This window comes from Chiloscyllium plagiosum, unplaced genomic scaffold, assembly GCF_037043375.1.
Source record: "Chiloscyllium plagiosum isolate Xiang-an unplaced genomic scaffold, Cpla_swu_hap1 HiC_scaffold_46, whole genome shotgun sequence".
In the NCBI taxonomy this organism is placed as follows: Eukaryota; Metazoa; Chordata; class Chondrichthyes; order Orectolobiformes; family Hemiscylliidae; genus Chiloscyllium; species Chiloscyllium plagiosum.
In genome coordinates this window covers 4,736,454-4,748,561 of record NW_028270184.1, presented here as the reverse complement: position 1 = coordinate 4,748,561, position 12,108 = coordinate 4,736,454, and the positions used below count along the sequence as shown (strand labels likewise).

Sequence of the window (12,108 nt, the reverse complement as noted above, 5' to 3'; positions counted from 1 at the left end):
TTGGACCGAAGGGTCTGTTTCATGCTGTACATCTCTAAGATTCTATGAGGGAGTTACAGCTGTTTCCTTCTGTGCTGAGGGTAGTTCCAGACATTCCCTCCATGGGGGTGGGGGAGTTAACACTTATTTATCATTATGCAGGTAGAGGTGAGTTACATCACTTTCCCTCTATATAGGTGGTATTCCTCAGTACTGGAGGAAAAGGGAGAGAGCTATATTGAATTCTCTTGACTCAGGAGGTAGATTAGATTTTTTTTAGATTAGATTACATTACAGTGTGGAAACAGGCCCTTCGGCCCAACAAGTCCACACCATCCCGCCGAAGCGCAACCCACCCATACCCCCACATTCACCCCTTACCTAACACTACGGGCAATTTAGCATGGCCAATTCACCTTACCTGCACATCTTTGGATTGTGGGAGGAAACCGGAGCACCCGGAGGAAACCCACGCAGACACGGGGAGAACGTGCAAACTCCACACAGTCGCCTGAGGCGGGAATTGAACCCGGGTCTCCGGCGCTGTGAGGCAGCAGTGCTAACCACTGTGCCACCGTGCCGCTCACATTGGTACTTACATCTATTTCCCTCTATGGTGGTGGGAGCGGTGGGGAAGATCAAGAAAGAAGGTGGTATGTGTGTGTCAGTAGCATGGTAGTTATACATATCCCCTTCTATTTGGGGCAAGGGGCTGTAATTACATGTATAGTCAGTCTGAGAGACGTGGTATTTACACTATTCCCTTCTACAGGGGGGGGGGGGGGTGATCATTACATCCAGCTATAGGAAGGACGCTGTGAAACTTAAAAAGGGCTCAGAAAAGAGTTACAAGAATGTTGTCAGGGTTGGAGAGTTTGAGCTATAGGAAGGGACTGAATACCGTGGGGCTATTTTCCCTAGAGCGTCAGGGGTGACCTGAAGGTAGTTTAAAAATCATGAAGGTCATGGATAGGGTTAATAGCCCAGGTCTTTTTTCCCAGGATAGGAAAGTCCAAAACATGAGGGCATAAGTTTAAGGTGAGAGAGGAAAGATTTAAAAGGGACCTAAGGGTCAACTTTTTCCACAGAGACTGGTGCACGAATGGAACGAGCTGTCTGAGGAAGTGGAGGAGGCTGGTACGATTACAACACTTAAAAAGAATCTACCAAATGGCCTGTTTCCATGCTGTACAGCTCTACAACTCTATGCCCTTCTATTGAGGTGCAATTCGTTATGTCTATTTCCCTCAATATGGAGGAGGAAAAGGTTTCAGTTACACATGTTCCCCTCAATATGGAAGAGGAAGGGGTTGCAGATAAAACTGTTCCCTCAATATAGGGGAAAGGGGTTGCAATTACTTGTGTTCCCCTCGCTATAGAGATTGCAGATACCCGTGTTCCCTTCGATTGTGAAGAAAAGATTGCAGTTACATGTGCTGTCCTCTCTTGGGGTAGGTGGGGAGGTAGTTGACTTTACTTCCGGGTTCCCATCCGGGTCTGCTCCCCCCTCCAAATCCCCCGCCACCCACCGGAGTCCGGCTCTACGCATGCGCGGATCGCTCCGCCGGCTGCTCCTCGCCGCCATTACGAACGACTTTGCCAGCCCGACTTCGGGGGCGATGGTAAAGGGAGAGAAAGGAGGCTGACACAGGAAGTGTCTCCGTCTCTTTCTCCTCCGACTGTATCCCGACGACCGAGCAAGCGTCCATCTTCTCCCTCCCCCCAACACAACCCCCGCCCCTTCCACGGCGTCGGTGACAAATCTCTCGTATCCGCCATCCTTTGCCCCCACCCCCTGTCGCTTCTCCCCGGTCAATATCGGCGCCATTCGACCGGTCCGCTCGTTCTCTCGCCATCAGTGACAGGACCGCGATCACTCACCACCCGATGGAGCGGATGCCGGCGGATTCCGCTCGGGCTCCAGCCACGGATTATCCACCGCCTCCATTACTCCTGTCACCATCGTCTGAGGCACCGGAACCGGAAACTGCTCTGACTGGGGATGGGGGAAGGGAAGGGGAGGGGAGGAAAGGAGAAGTTTTCTGCACCTTTGCTGAAGATCATTCCAATTTCAATTACAGGTATTCATTTTCCATGACTATGACTCACCGCAGATTAAACTTTTTATTTGGGTGGGAGTTAAAATAATGCACCCTCAGAGGTGTTTAGGAAACAAATCAGTTGATCCTAAGCCATCTAGATGTCTGTACTAGTCATCACCAATATTAGGAGAACTAGTCAACGTTTTGCAAGCAATATTTCTGTTGCAATATTTTGGTCATCTACAGAGAAAAGCCCTGCTTGCAAAGTGTTTATTAAATTTCCTAATATTGGTGACTGGGAGGTGTCGAGGCGGCTTGGGATCAGCTAACTTGTTGCCTAAACACCACTGAAGGTGTATTCTTTAAGCTCCCACAGTTACACACAAAGAAAAAGTTTAATTTACAATGATTTATTGTGTGCAGTTTTGGTCGCCATACTATAGGAAGGATGTGGAACGGGTGCAGAGGAGGTTTACCAGGATGTTGCCTGGTATGGTAGGAAGATCGTATGAGGAAAGGCTGAGGCACTTGGGGCTGTTTTCATTGGAGAAAAGAAGGTTTAGGGGTGACTTGATAGAGGTGTACAAGATGATTAGGGGTTTAGATAGGGTTGACCATGAGAACTTTTTTCCACGTATGGAGTCAGTTATTACGAGGGGGCATAGCTTTAAATTAAGGGGTGGTAGGTATAGGACAGATGTTAGGGGTAGATTCTTTACTCAGCGAGTCGTGAGTTCATGGAATGCCCTGCCAGTAGCAGTGGTGGACTGTCCCTCTTTATGGGCATTTAAACGGGCATTGGATAGGCATATGGAGGATAGTGGGCTAGTGTAGGTTAGGTGGGCTTGGATCGGCGCAACATCGAGGGCCAAAGGGCCTGTACTGCGCTGTATTTTTCTATGTTCTATGATGTCATAATAATGGGAAATTAATGATTGAATTTGGAATGATCCTCAGCATTTATTTATTTATTGCTGGGCTGACAGTTCTCATTCACTTTGGAATGATAAGTCACACTTGCTATTGCAGACTCGTGTTTGCAACTATTTGCATGCATTTTTCATTACCACTGGATATCTCAAAGTGCTTTACAGTGAACTAATTACTTTTGAAATGTACAGTAGATACTTGTAAAGTAGGAAATGTGGTGGTCAATTTGCATTTATCAATCTTCAAACAGCAATTTAATAATCACCAATTCATAGAGGTTCTGCAATGTTGATTGTGGGTCAGGTCGAGTAGTATCTATGGAGAGAGAAATAGTTAATGTTTGAAGTCCACTATTTCACTTCTAAACCAGAGATAATTGAGTGAAAAATCACACAACACCAGGTTACAGTCCAACAGGTTTAATTGGAAGCACACTAGCTTTCGGAGCACCGCTCCTTCATCAGGTGAGAGATAATTGATTTATTCTTCAACATAATGCTATAGTTTTTTTTTAAGTTATCCAGAGCCATCAAATGTTAAAATCAAGTTTTAACATCCTCATAAAAAATACAGCACCTCTGATTGTGTGGCCTTCCCTCTCACATTGGGAATGTCAGCTTTGATTTTAGTTTTTAAGTCCCTATAGTGGAACCTGAATCCAGAACCATTGTCTCCAAGGTGAGAATACGCCCAACTGAGTTGCAGCTGTTTTTAAAGAATATCAGGTTGTGGACATCACTTTCAATGTTTTAAAGTATATGAATAGGAAATGTTTCCAGGGATGTGGGCCAAGTGCATGCAGGTGGGACTAGTTTAATTTCAGATTGAGTGGCATAGACTGGTTGGATTGAAGGGTCTGTTTCCATGCTGCATGCCTCTAACTTGCTAGGCCAGCATTTATTTCTAATACCTCATTGTCCTCTAATGTGATAATGAGCCACCTTTTGAACTGATTCAGACAATGTATTGTGCGGTCACCCACAGTCCACTAATTTACTATTGTCACATATACAGTACCTAGGTGTGGCAAAAAGTTTTGTGTGTGGTGCAAGCAGATCATACTATACAAAGTGTACAGGGTAATAGAATAGAGCTACATTATACCCACAGCAATGCACAGCGAACAAGATCAAAATTAAAATCCACTGTGTGTATCGTCACACTATTATTAGGAAGTTCAAGCATTTTGACCTAACAACAGTGAAGGAATGGTTCCAAATGAGATAGGTGACTGATAGGAGGGGAATTTGTTCCAATTCAGCTGCTGCCCCTGTCATTCTAGCTTGTAAAGAGATCACAGATTTATTAGGTACTGTCACTTGGTGAGTTCTTGTTGTGAACCTTGTACTGTAGATGGTATACACTGGTGCCACTGAGAGTCGGTAGTGAAAAGGGGAATGAACGTTTTGGGTGGTGGATAGGGGTACCAAGCAAGTGCTTTTTCCTGGATGCATTGAGCTCTGAAGGATGCTACACTCTGAGGTAGTTTGCATCAATCTGATTTTAAATTAAAATCCTTATCTATAGCAGAAGGACACTTTAACCATTACAGTCTTAATGGAAGAAGCTTCTGTGACACTGCCACTAATCTTACTAAAACATTATCTGATTATCTCATTTCGATTTAGAGATCTTTGTCACGTACAAACTAATAATATCCTCCTCCAGCAGAATGACTACTTAATTAACTGTAACCTGATCTAGGATATCCTAAAGGAGTGAGGGACACTGTTTAAAATCAAGGCATTGTTGTCAGCCTCTGTACATTAACAAGGTCTTTTAAAAAAAAGACTTCTACCTAGGCTTGCGGAGAATCTTATAGTGGAGTGGTAGCATGCCTTTCCCTAGGCAGATGGTCTGAATTTAAAGCCCACCTGCCCCAGAGGTGTGTCATAACATTGGAACAATTAAATGCAGTTCTTTTTAATTAACCGGCCTAAGTCTAGTGATAGTGCCTCAACCTTGCAGATTCAAGTCCCAGGTGGCCAGAGCTGTCTGAACAGGTTGATAAAAATAATGGGCTTTTTTTTTGGGGGGGGGGTGGGGGGGAAAGAGAGAGAGGAGGGAAAGAGAAAAGAAAGAAATGAATACCTGGGCCAGCATTTACTACCTATCCCTAATTCACCTTGAAATGGTGGTGAGTAGCCTTTACGAACTTCTGGCGTCAGTATGATATAGGTACACCCTTAAAGAACGGTAAAATAGTTCCACAGCAGGATGGTTTGCAACATGGAGGAAAAGCTTACAGGAGGCACATTTGCATTTGACTGCTGGATGTTTGTTGCGTTAGTACAAATTAAAGTGTAATAGAAAGTATTGTCAAAGGAACATAAGATATGTTGGCACTGGAATAGGGTTTTGACAGTACAGACATCTGCTAACTTGTTTATGTGAAAATAAACATGACCACTATTGGATTGTTAGAAAGACCACACACAAGACAGAACCAGCAGAATTTATTGTGCAGTATGTACAATTCCAGCTATTAAAATTTTATACAATATGTACAAATTAAATAATCAACCACAAAACCCTCACCTGTATAGAGCTCTTACATTTAGATTCCTTGCATTAGGTTGAGAACCTGAAAATGGTTGCTGTAGGTCACATGTCTCAGATCCAAACGACCCTCAAAATCACAGATCTGACACATGTACACACACACACACACACTCTCAAAATTGATACTTCCCGAAATTTTTGGTGGTGGGGAAAAAATGGGTTTTAAAAAAAAAGAAACATTGCTGATCGGGCAACCAGAAAGGTTTGGAACGTTTTAGTCTTCAAAAAGCCAAATCCAAATAGAAAAAAAAAACAAGAGGAAGCCTTATTCCTTAGGGAGCAGTATTATTGTTTTGGGAGCAGTATTCTTCCGCCAAACTGCCTGGTTTGTTTGATTCTGCTTAATTTTGGTGGTGTCAATGAGTTACAACTCGCATAGATGCCTCTATCAAGACAACAGTGTTCTACTTGGTATCACAGCAACAAAGAGGGTGATTGCAGAAGAAAGGACAGCATCCAACACTATAGTAGGTCTAATTGCTTCCAACAGAACCCTGCATCCCAATTATTGTGTTACAGATTAATGAAGGCTAGCACGCCCTCAGACTCTTTCTCTCTTTCCCCCTCCCCCCCCCCAATTTTTATTACCAACACATCCTAGGCACTTTACAAATGAACACTCAGCATTACCCAAAAGAGAGGGAGAGGGACAATAACAGGCCTCATTTCCCTTCTGTTTTCCACTACAACAACAGGAAAAGATTCCTTGCAAGCTCTTAGCACTGTCATTCAGAGCAAGAGCAACAGAAGCCACTAACTGCAAGCTCAATCCAGACCACACTGCAAAATTTACGTGACCCATCTCCCCCACAGCAAAACCATCAAGTGCCTACCTTCCCCAACCTCCAATTAATGTCAACTGGCAGGTGGAAGGGGTTGTGGAGGTGACAGATCCTTCAACAGCCCCAAAAAACCTGACACATCCATATCCAGAATGCTCTGTCCACAAGAAAATCCCATCTCATCCTCACTCAGGGTCTTAGATGGGAGGACCAATTCTTCCTGCATGCAGTTTAGTGGATGGAGGCCGTGTATTACAACTGGCATGAGCCAGGTAGAGGAGTCCACATTGTCACAATGGCTTTGCTCACCTTGCCCCCAGGGAGGGTGAGCTGTACAGCAGCCTCAGCAGTCAATCCCTTGGGATTCCACAGTACAGCCCACATCTCCAGCACACCCCTCACCAACCACCTTGGGACATGGGGAGATCGATCTTCCCCTTCACAAATCAGCCAACTCAATATTGACACTGGAAAGGGAAACTGAATTTTCCAAAGTCCTGGATTATATTGGTCACCAGAGGGAGAAGGGGAGACAGGTTCTCTCACACTGTTACTGCTGGCAACAATACATGCCAACAGGATTGTTGTGAAATACCAGCCAGTTCAGTCATTCTGTGAAGTGAAATTACAAAGCTGCTTTTTGCAAATAGAGAATGTAAATTTCTTGTGCATGCAACAATTAAATCTTTTAAATCGACAGGGGAACATTGAAGAAAGCAGTGGTGGGAATAAATCTGCGCAATGCCATTTCCACTGATCTTTACACTGGGCAGAAATTAGCAAAAAGAGAGGAATGGGAAGGCAGGCCTGTCCCCTTCCCTCGTGTCTGTTTCTGACAAACTAGCGGATTCACTTGCTCGACCCTTTCCACAGCCTCTGAAATCACAGTTGGCACCAAAAATAAGAGAGAGTAATTGCCAGGGGGCAAACCAGGGTGGGGGCTGCAGGCCCCTCGCCAATCCCCAGAGAACGATTGGTCAGGAGAGCGGGAAAGGAAAACTGACAAAACCCCCCTCCTCTTGACTAGCGCATGTTATATGCGCACAAACACAACTCTAATATATTTGACATGAAGTAAGAAATAGGGACTTCTCTACAATGGATTTGAAATGAGAAACAAAGTGCTTTATGTAAAATTAAAAACTTTTTAAAAAAAATCAGCCAATCTACAAGTCCCAAAGTCACAAGCTGTGTCTATTTAGTTTGAAAGAAGCTGTCAGTTTAATCCTATTGCAATGGGTGAAAGTTTAACTGCTGAAGTGTCCCTCTTGGACCTAGTTCCCAGATCTCCTATCCAAGCCTCTTCACTCTCTTTCTCCACCATACCCGCGCCCAAGATTGACAAGAGGCTTATTCAGACAAAGGAGAGATATTACCTCCCTCTCACATGAAAAGCAGATGAGCATCTACTTAATTGTGATCATTGATCGCTCTGCTGTTTTATAATGTTCGAGAAAACTCTTGATCCAACACATGAGCCATATTATTAAACCAAGTGAATAGGAAGGTTAAAAACATTTGAAAGACGGGCAAATGATCTGCATGATATTTAATGCAGCTGTCTTCCAGCACGTCGAGACTCAGTCCATTCCAAGCTGTTTTAACCCATGTAGCTGGAGGTGGATCATGTCACCTCTCACCCTCTGGCTGTTCATGCAGAGAAGGGGAAGGTACATCAACGCTTTGGATTTGGAGAATCCAAAGTCAAAAACAATTATTGCAGCTGTGGTTGGTTGACAGCAAGTGTTTTTTGGTGGTGGCGGGGGGCAGGGAGAAAGAGAAGAGGTCGCCAAAGTGCATCGAGGAGGGCAGGCTCACTGTATGGATCGTCCCGTTGACAACAGTGGACACAGGGCTACTGAGGTGTGGTCCTGTCGCACAGCAACACCAGAGATAGACTGACTGTCAGATATTATACAGGGGGACGGAGGAGAGAAGGCGGCAAATACAGAGAGAGAAGGGGCTTGGTGGAGAGAGAGAGAGAGAGAGAGAAAGAAACAGCACGAGCGAGCACGCAAAGACCCTATGCCAGATAGCAACAGGAGCCCTGTCCAAACCCAATTGACCTTCTGAAGTGGGGATGGGCAGAGGGGAGGATGGGAGAGAAATCTTGCCAAATTTTGGTACAAACATCAGGGTGTGCGCATGGAGAAGGACAGAACGAGAGAGCGTAAGAGATCGCAGCTGGTGTATCTGTTGCCTTTTACTGGACGTTTCTCGATATTCTCAGACTTGCTGCAGAGTCTTCAGCAGCGACATTCAAAGCTTGGATTCCCTGCATTAGGGTAGGATCAATGGCACTTGGTGATGGGTCGGGGTGGGTGGGGAATAGAGGGATGAAAAGAAAACACATCTTTGAGAGAGAGAGGGGAGGGAGAACACAGTGGCACCCTCTCTTGCTGCAGCCCAAGCCCTCCCCACGTTCTCTCTGGCTGTCTCCCATCCTCCAGTTTCCCTCCCATCCCTCCCACCGCCCGTCTCTGACCCGGCGTCGAGCCGTGTAGTCTAATCCGAGCGGTCAGTGACGGCCACTGGGTAGGTCGAGTTTCCGCAGCCGCCGTCGGCGCAGTTCGGCTGCATCTGGTTCACTGAGAGCGTCCTTCTCATCGTCCGGGACTTCGGCCGAGTCAGGTACAGAGTATCCCACTGCCCCTTCCAGGTCAATCTGCCCTGCAAACATTGAACAAAGAATAACATTGCTTTTTAAGAAGAATAAAAACAAAACCAGTTCACCCAAAAGCCGATGCAGGAGTGTAGGGGAGGGGGGAAAAAAAGGACAGGGTTTCCATGCTGTACATCTCTATGACCAGTGAGGACCCCTTCATTTCTCATGAAGCCTTCCTCTCCACCCTCCCAATAGCATCCCACCCACTCTGACTGGATCCTGAACGACTACATTATATAGCCCAGGTCCTGCTCCACTTAATGTTCACACTCTGGATGGTGAACTGCTTTTAGACATTAGCCCCTGAACTCATCTCTTCCCAGTTTGTCACCATGTCCCTCATGTCCGGTGGTTTGAATGAAAACCCCTCTACCCAGAGTTGGAGAATAAACGCCACGCGATGACAAAGTGGTTGAGGCGAATGAACAGGGCTGAAAAGGTGAGAGATTCAACAAATTGTCATTGAGTGTATGCATTTGGTCCCTTTGGTGAAGTTTTTGTTTGTTGAAACTTTATTGCTGGAACAGCACAGCAGGTCAGGCAGCATCCAGGGAACAGGAGATTCGACGTTTCGGGCACAGGCCCTTCAGGAATGAGCAGAGAGTGTTCAGCAGGAGAAGATAAAAGGTAGGGAGGAGGGACTTGGAGGAGGGGCGTTGGAAATGTGATAGGTGGAAAGAGGTCAAGGTGAGGGTGATAGGTCGGAGTAGGATGGAGGCGGAGAGGTCAAGAAGAAGACTGCAGGTCAGGAAGGCGGTGCCGGGCTGGAGGGATTCGGCTGAGACAAGGTGGGGGGAGGGGGGATGAAGAAACTGGTGAAGTCCAAGTTCATCCCCTGTGGTTGGAGGGTTCCCAGTCGGAAGATAAGACGCTCCTCCTCCGACCGTCGCGTTGTTGTGGTTTGGCGGTGGATGAGTCCAATGACCTGCATATCCTCGGTGGAGTGGGAGGGGGAGTTGAAATGCTGTGCTACAGGGTGGTTGGGTTGGTTTGTCCGGGTGGCCCAGAGGTGCTCTCTGAATCGCTCCGCAAGTAGGCGGCCTGTCTCCCCAATATAGAGGAGGCCACACCGGCTGCAGCGGATGCAGTAGATGATGTGGGTGGAGGTGCAGGTGAATCTGTGGCGGATATGGAAGTTTCCTTTGGGGCCTTGGAGAGAAGTGAGGGGGGAGGTGTGGGCGCAAGTGTTGCACCTCCTGCGGTTGCAAGGGAAGGTGCCGGGAGTGGAGGTTGGGTCGGTGGGGGGTGTGGATCTGACAAGGGAGTCGCGGAGGGAGTGGTCTCTATGGAAAGCTGATAGGGGAGGGGAGGGAAATATATCCTTGGTGCTGGGGTCTGTTTGGAGGTGGCGGAAGTGACGGCGGATGATGCGCTGTACATGGAGATTGGTGGGGTGGTAGGTGAGGACCAGTGGGGTTCTGTCCTGGTGGCGGTTGGAGGGGCGGGGCTCAAGGGCGGAGGAGCGGGAAGTGGAGGAGATGCGGTGGAGGGCACCGTCGACCACGTCGGGGGGGAAATTGCGGTCCTTGAAGAAGGAGGCCATCTGTGTTGTACGTATTTTGAACTGGTCCTCCTGGGAGCAGATGCGGCGGAGGCGAAGGAATTGGGAGAATGGGATGGCGTTTTTACAGGGGGCAGGATGGGAGGAGGTGTAGTCCAGGTAACTGTGGGAGTCGGTTGGTTTGTAGTAGATGTCCGTATTGATTCGGTCGCCTGAGATAGAAACAGAAAGGTCTAGGAAGGGGAGGGAGGAGTCCGAGACTGTCCAGGTGAATTTGAGGTCGGGGTGGAAGGTGTTAGTGTCGTGGATGAACTGTTCAACCTCCTCGTGGGAGCACGAGGTAGCGCCGATACAGTCATCAATGTAGCGAAGGAAAAGATGGGGGGTGGGGCCAGTGTAGTTGCGGAAGATGGATTGTTCCACATACCCTACGAAGAGGCAGGCATAGCTGGGGCCCATGCGGGTGCCCATGGCTACTCCTTTTGTTTGGAGAAAGTGGGAGGATTGGAAAGAAAAGTTGTTCAGGGTGAGGACCAGTTCGGTCAGTCGAAGGAGGGTGTCGGTGGAATTTTTGCGCTGTACATGGAGATTGGTGGGGTGGTAGGTGAGGACCAGTGAGGTTTTTGTTTGAAAAAGCTAGATCAGAAGAAGTTCCTTCTGGAACCTAATCCAGTATATGTCAGAGTAAATGCCTGCAAATCCCTGAAATTGTAAATGAAGCATTCCTTGTAACATAGTGGCTTATGACAGGTGGCATAAACATGGATTTTGTAACCTTGATTACTAACCAAAGAGATTGAAAGCTTCAGGCAGCTGTTGGAGGTGGCCTGACTTGGATCAGAAGCAAGAGAGCGCGGTGTTGAGAGAGCACAGCAGGCCAGGCAGCATTCGAGGTACAGGAGAATCGATGTTTCGGGCAAAAGTCCATCATCAGGAATTAGGCTTTTTGGCCAGGGGGCTGAGAGATAAATGGGAGTTTATCCCAATTATCTCTCAGCCCACAAGCCTCATTCCTGATGAAAGGAATATGCCCAATACGTCGATTCTACTGCACCTCAGATGCTGCCTGGCCTGCTGTGCTCTCTCAGTGCCACACTCTTGATTCTCATCTGCAGTCCTCACTTTCCCCTTGGATCAGAAGCAAGCTTTGTATTCTGCAAGAGACATGTGCAGGACTGTACAGGACAAGCAGAATTACTTCAGTATGGAAAAGCAAAGTTTAGTTTGTGGAACTTCCACACCAGAAGTGTTTGGTTATTAGAAGCTGGAGAGAGTTTGAGCTCTCAATCTTGAGGCTATTCATGCAAGATGAGTTCACAGGTCAGATGTCAGAAACTGGGGAGAAATCAAACTTCATATTGAGGTATTCTTTGGATTTTAAATTGCAGTTTTGGATGTGAACATAGGAGATATAGTTAGTCAGTTTGCAGATGACACCAAAATTGGAGGCGTAGTGGACAGTGAAGAAGATTACAACGGGATCTTGATCAAATGGGCCAATGGGCTGAGGAACGGCGGATGGAGTTTAAATTTAGATAAATGTGAGATGCTGCACTTTGGGAAAACCAATCTGATCAGGACTTATGCATTTAATGGTAAGGTCATAAGGAGTGTTGCTGAAAACAGACCTTGGAGTGCAGGTTCATA

The 12,108-nt window shown here is 46.7% G+C and overlaps 2 protein-coding genes across 7 annotated transcripts in view; both read right to left on the bottom strand.

Annotated features, from left to right (window-relative positions):
• LOC122543816 (pre-mRNA-processing factor 39-like) overlaps positions 1-2,015 on the bottom strand; it is a 28,846-nt gene extending 26,831 nt beyond the window's left edge. For both annotated transcript variants that reach the window (XR_015754544.1, XM_043682618.2), the window contains exon 1: positions 1,861-2,015. Coding sequence is in view for 1 of the 2 variants with exons in the window: in XM_043682618.2 (XP_043538553.2) it covers positions 1,861-1,942 (82 nt within the window). In the remaining variant the exon portion in view is untranslated. The remainder of the gene's footprint in view (positions 1-1,860) is intronic.
• A 4,569-nt stretch (positions 2,016-6,584) lies between these two features.
• syvn1 (synovial apoptosis inhibitor 1, synoviolin) overlaps positions 6,585-12,108 on the bottom strand; it is a 38,170-nt gene continuing 32,646 nt past the window's right edge. For all 5 annotated transcript variants that reach the window (XM_043682604.2, XM_043682606.2, XM_043682608.2 and 2 more), the window contains exon 16: positions 6,585-8,965. In XM_043682604.2, coding sequence (XP_043538539.2) covers positions 8,814-8,965 — 152 coding nt within the window. In that variant the 3' untranslated portion in view covers positions 6,585-8,813. The remainder of the gene's footprint in view (positions 8,966-12,108) is intronic.